Below are 6,000 nucleotides of genomic sequence, written 5' to 3' on the forward strand. Positions count from 1 at the left end.
TTATGCTAATTGGACTGTGGTAATTGAAGTGACCAGCTGGCCTCAGCCATTCGTGCCTTGCACACTCATCACCACGATCCAAGTGGCTTTTTTGTTTTGTTTTGTTTTTTTCTCTCTCAAAATAGCAAAGATTACATATTAACTCATCTCTAGCATTTGCAAATTGCATAATTAGCACGAGAATGTGCCAAGGCCAGCTATCATATGGCCAAACACTAATCAGGGTTTCCCCCACCATTTTGAGCCACTGTTAGCAAGTCTGGCTTCTATCTCTTATTGGCGCCAAGACTGTATAACTCTGGACTTGTGTCACAGGTCCCATCGAGTCCATCGCCCTCACTGGGCTAAGGTGAGCACAGAACAGGGATACCAAGCAGAAGGCTTCAACGGGCTCTATGACAGGCTGAGCTAAGCTGCCACTTACCATCCGGGTGCACACCCTTATGTACATGATTTCATCTTTTTGCCTCAGATTCCCCAGAGGTAACAGAAGATGGTTAAGGTATCTGTAGGGCACAAAGGAAACAATGCAATGCAAATCTACCTAAAACTCTTCCGAGGATCGACAACAGCTCAGAAGTATCAGTTTAAGCAAAATACCTTACACAAAAGGCCAGGACTGTCTTAATTTCCAGCAGCCTCCAGACATCAAGGCTGAAGAAAACACAAAACTGTAGATCTACCACTGAGTGGCCAATGTGGTGTGCTGTCTGTAAGGCTGGTTTATGGTTGGCCTCAGTGGGGATGGAACGCATTAATGACACAGAGAAATGCTTTCCTGAATTTAGGTTCAAATGGATCCACTCTACAGCAATGCTAGCACATTCCTTTCTGTGTGGTGCTCAGACCCTCCACATCCTGCATCTACACCTGACCTTGCATATGCTGCTGACTCATTTAAATCTTGCTTTTCCTTCTTGAAGCCTAAAGCTACTAACCCACTTTTAGTACTATTTTTAACATCCAAAGGTTCGGGCATGGCCGGGCACCTCATGGATCCTCTAAAAGAATCTTAGATTCCTACACCAGGACCTCAATGCCTTAAGTCAGGAAGGCTTCTGGAAAACTTACAGCAAAAGTCTGTAATCCTAGGATACTGGTACATGCCATTCTATGGTGAAAAGATTGAGTTCACTTTATGCAAAAACTTGGATTGAGACAATGTTCTTCAAAAGTTAATAGTTGTCATTTGGTAAGCTTTACCCTTAATGGATCTTTCTGAGTAACCACTGTGTTGCAGAGGTAACTCATACTGAATTGTGAACCTTCCCAAACCAGTAAAACTTCAAAACATTGGGTATAAGTGGACCATTATGACATAACATTATTCCTCAAAGCTACTTACAGCATTGACCAGATGAGTCTGGCTTCCTTACAGAAACCATGTACATCTCAAGGGACATTTTTTCAATATATTTACAAAGAAGGAATTCCAATGGCATGTTTGGTGGTGGTGGTCTTACTTAAATGCAAATATTCAGCTTTAAGTGAACCCCAGTCTATGTCTGGGTGACTTGAAAGACACATACATTTTTATAACTCTTCTAATGGCTTGCTAAGTGGGGTCCACTTCACTAATCTCCACATCTCCTCCCAATACCAATCCATTTTATTTAATATTGTTAGTTTAATCTCCTTAAAGCATATCTGTTATACTTTTTTTTTTTTTTACTTTTGTGTTTTCAAAGCATACCCATTGCTTTTTAATTAAATACAAATCTGCCAGGCTAATAAGACCCTGCTGACTCTGGTTTATCTGTCTGAGGAAAACTGGCAGCTAAGAAGAGGAAAAGCGATAATACTAGGTACATTTTTAAAGGGCATGGGTATCTTCAACACCAGAAAGCATGTAGAAAACAAATGTTAGCATAGCAAGCCTGGTGCTTTCATCCTTGGGTTGGATTACAAAATTGACTCATGACTGGCACCTGTGAGCTAGGACTCTCAAGTGTTCTCACAAGCCCTTATTTGATAAGAGTGATTCCCTGAGCCTAAAATCTTGAGTAAATAGGGTGCTTCAGGTAGAACGTCTGTTTTCATTCATGCCAGGGAGTAGGCACCTGTGTGACCAGCCCCCCAGTGCATATGGGAACCTGTAAGCTTGAGTGGACACCCTTAATAAATGCTATCTCACAGTTCATGGACTGGAAGGCCTAAGCATATCATAACTGCGGAGGACGAAGATTCGCGGCCCCTTCTCCTTATTTGTTCTTCTGGTTTTGCCCCCATGCAGTTCCCCACCTCCAATTATTTTGTTTTGTGTCAGTCTATTATTCTAAATTATAACCATGGATAGGGATGTTTGCTGAGTCTACAAGTCCTATCTGGAAAAAAAATCACTGACCGGTGGTGTTGGTTTTGGGGGCATATGTTATGTGATTAGTTGTGACCAAGTAATTTTAGGGACAACGAGTTCTCTTTAGTCAGGCTAGCATAAAATCAGTTGACTGAATTCTCTAGGGAAAGCTTTGGAGTTGGGGGAAGTAAGGATACAAATCTACTTTGTTAAACAAAGCAATACTCAAGTCCGGGTCTCTGTATTCCCTTAGAATCTACTTAGCTGTAAGAGACTGTCAGCGATCACAGGGCTTTACGGTGGCTGGTCGCCTCTCTCAACGGGCAGGGCGATGGGAAGGTGTTCTTGTGGCACTTCCACGCAATGATACATTTTCCTTCTGTTCCACTTTTTTTTTTTTTTTTGTATACAGACTGTGTCTTTGTGGTCATAAGGTAGGTGATGCGGTTCCAGCTAGTATTTGGTGCTCACTGTATTGGCGAGAGGCGGGCACAAAAGACCAAATCGAACTCCACCCTCGGAAGGGGGCATCTCCTGCTTCCTAAATAAACGACAGCTGTCAGTGGCCTTCCCTTGCTCCGACACGGGTCCAAATCCACGCACTTTACTTTCCAAACCGCTAGTAGAAATAATTGGTAATACGAAGCAGAGCTCAATGCGCCAAATGAATTGTCTGCGTCAATCACTCTGAACACTGTGCAGCAGGAAAACAAGGTTGTTGTGGATGCTTCGATTGTGAGGCTAAAAGGTTGGCAATCACAGCGGTGGGCTGGAGACACGGTTTGGTGGGTGGAGGCGCCTATCCCCAAGCCAGACAACCTGAGTTCAAACCCAGGGACCTACATGGCGGAAGAGGAGAACTGACTCCTTCCTGCAAGTTGTCCTCTGACCTAAACAACACACACACACACACACACACACACACACACACACACACACACACACACACACACAGAAATGTAACATCTACTGAGTGACAACTTGCCCTTCTCTCCCTAATGAGCAGCCTCCTAGAATAAAGGCTTCTGGCTTGGAAATTTATGTTACTGAAATATTAATCATTGAGTTGTTGCAATCCCTTATGCGATGATCCGGAAAGAAGAAATGCATTGTACCATTGAACGGAATCATAAGACAAAATACTAACCCTCCTTTCCCTCCCCCATCTTGTTTTCTCTCTCAGAAGCTGTAGATGAAGCCAAACCTAAGGAAAGTGCCCGACAGGACGAGGGTAAAGAAGACCCCGAGGCTGACCAAGAACATGCCTGAACTTTAAGAAATGGCTTTCCACGTTGCCCCCACCTGAACCCTGTCTCTCCCGCCCTCTCTCAGCTCCACTCTGAAGGTCCCGCTCCTCTCCTGCTCACGTGTGTGAGCATGTCCTCTCCTACCTACGAGCCCTCTCTCTCTCTCTGTGTGGCAAACAGTAAAAAGAAAAAAAAAAAAAAGCAGGAAAGATCCCAAGTCCAACAGTGTGGCTTAAACATTTTGTTTCTTGGTGTTGTTATGGCGAGTTTTTGGTAATGATGATGCAGTCATCTTGGGAAATTCTTGCACTGTACCCCAGTTTTTTGATCTGGTGCGTGTGGCCCCGTGGGAGTCCACTTTCCTCTCTATTTCTCTCTGTTCCAAGTGTGTGTGTGCAATGTTCCGTTCTGAGGAGTCCAAAATATTAAGTGAATTCAAAACCATTTCTGTTTCCTCATTTTCAATGTGATGGAATGAACAAAATGGATTAAAAAAATTAAAAAACCCGGTTTGTTTTAAAAATAAATAAATAAAGCAAATGTGCCAATTAGTGTAACTTGAGGCTGTAAGGCTCCTTTTTCAATCTGAATATTAATAAATCATGAGAGTAATCAAGTTTTGTGTCTCTGTGTTTCCTTTCAATATCCCTTCGGCCGCTTTGTTCCAACACATTGGAGTCCTCATCTTTTTCTTAACGTTGCCACCAACAAACCTGGTGAGGGAAGCACAGACCCTGGTCAGGATCATTGGCTCCAATCTCAGTGGGATAGCTGGGTACCACAACAGCATGCTGGGGATGTTGAGACAAACAACCACAATCACAGTGACTTAAGCGACAGACAGTTATCATCCCTCAGTAGTGAAAACTAGAAGTTTGAAATCAAGATGTTGGCTGTGCTGTTTCTTTCTGAGGCCAATTAAAAAAAAAAACACAAAAAACAAAACCAAAAACAAAACCCATGGTGTGTCGCAAGCTTCTTGCCGTGGCTTACTTTAGATGGCTATGTTTCCCCTGCATCTCTTTGCATTCTCCTTCTATGCACACCATTATGTCCAAGTTTTTTCGCTTTTTAGGACACTGGTCATTTTGGATTAAGCTTTCCCTAATTCTGACTTGATTGTGAAGAGTCTCTTGGAATATCACATTGTTTCCTGAGGTGCTAGAGGTTATGGCTTCAGCATAGGAATCCGTGGAGAGGTCCATGTTAGTCTAAGATTTGCAGTTACCCAAATAACTTCAAGATTGTTTAGTCTTCAGAAGAAGTTTGATTTACTGGAAGGAGGGTGCTCTCGGTTTCACTAGGCTAAATATCCGAGAGATGTCCATGTCACTTAGAAATATCAAGGCTTTTGTTTAGATTATTTATTTTACCTGAATATTGAGATAGCCTATTCTACCTTTCCCCCACTCAGATTATTAACATCTATCCCCACCTAAGGTAGGCATATAGTTACAACTATTGCACCAACTGACACTGATACGTGAGGAAAAGTATACCTTAAGGGGAGGGGCTTGAGGCAGCTAAGCTGCTGAAGTCCTTGCTACTAGGCATGAGGACCAGAGTTTGATCCCCAGCACCCACTTTAAAGAACCCAAGCAAGCTGTGACTTTCACATGAACTCTGGTGCCCCATATTTGACCACGTGCCCTTGATGGGGAAGCCTGGTGGCACTCAGAGGAAGGATAGCAGGCTACCAAGAAGACGCTTGATACCCTATGAGCATATCCAGGGGGAGGAGGCTCCTCTCAGTCACAGACATAGGGGAGGGGAGTAGGGGGAAAGCAGAAGGGAGGGAGGAATGGGAGGATACAAGGGATGGGATAACAATTGAGATGTAATATGAATAAATTAATAAAATATTTTTTAAAAACCAAGCGAGGTGAGGCTTGTTTGTGATTTCAATTTTGGGGAGGCAAATATAAGTGGGTCTCTGGGACTAACTGGCTGGCCAGCCTAGCTTGACTGGCATGCCTCAGCTTGCAGCAAAAGATCTTACCTCAGAAGGTGAAGTACATTGAACAGTGCCAGAGGCTCACCTGTGACCTCTGCCTATGTACACACCTAGGCACACATACACCTGAAAGAAATAAGAGAAAGAGAGTGAGAGAGGGGGGTGGGGGATGGGAGAAAAAAAATAACCTTTAGTAGATTCATCTTCATAATTTCAAATTTCTTTCTAGTTTTCCCTTTCTAAACCACTTCTGTTGCCTGATGCAAAATTCGTGAGTGATCATGTTCTGCGCCAGCCATAGGAGTCTTTCCGGGACAGGAAGAGCCAAAGACTTCCATTCTGCTCCTCATGCTCATCAACACAGAGAATGTCTAAGCAGGGAGGAGAAAACTAAGTCAAAGATAAAGATCTGAAAGTGGCAACAATCATGGATTTTAAGAGATGCCACCTATCTCTTGGCAGTTCTGAAACGATCCCGATGGTGACTTAGTGCTTCAAAGAGA

General features: G+C 43.3%; 1 protein-coding gene across 1 annotated transcript in view; it reads left to right on the forward strand.

Annotated features, from left to right (window-relative positions):
• The window catches only part of GAP43 (growth associated protein 43), a 91,447-nt gene extending 87,290 nt beyond the window's left edge, over positions 1-4,157 (forward strand). Inside the window, exon 3 of the mRNA XM_084801092.1 lies at positions 3,480-4,157. Within this exon, the coding sequence (XP_084657218.1) occupies positions 3,480-3,565 (86 nt within the window). The 3' untranslated portion in view covers positions 3,566-4,157. The remainder of the gene's footprint in view (positions 1-3,479) is intronic.
• Positions 4,158-6,000: the final 1,843 nt, after the last annotated feature.

Source organism: Acomys minous, assembly GCF_964271855.1.
Source record: "Acomys minous genome assembly, chromosome: 11".
Lineage (NCBI taxonomy): Eukaryota > Metazoa > Chordata > Mammalia > Rodentia > Muridae > Acomys > Acomys minous.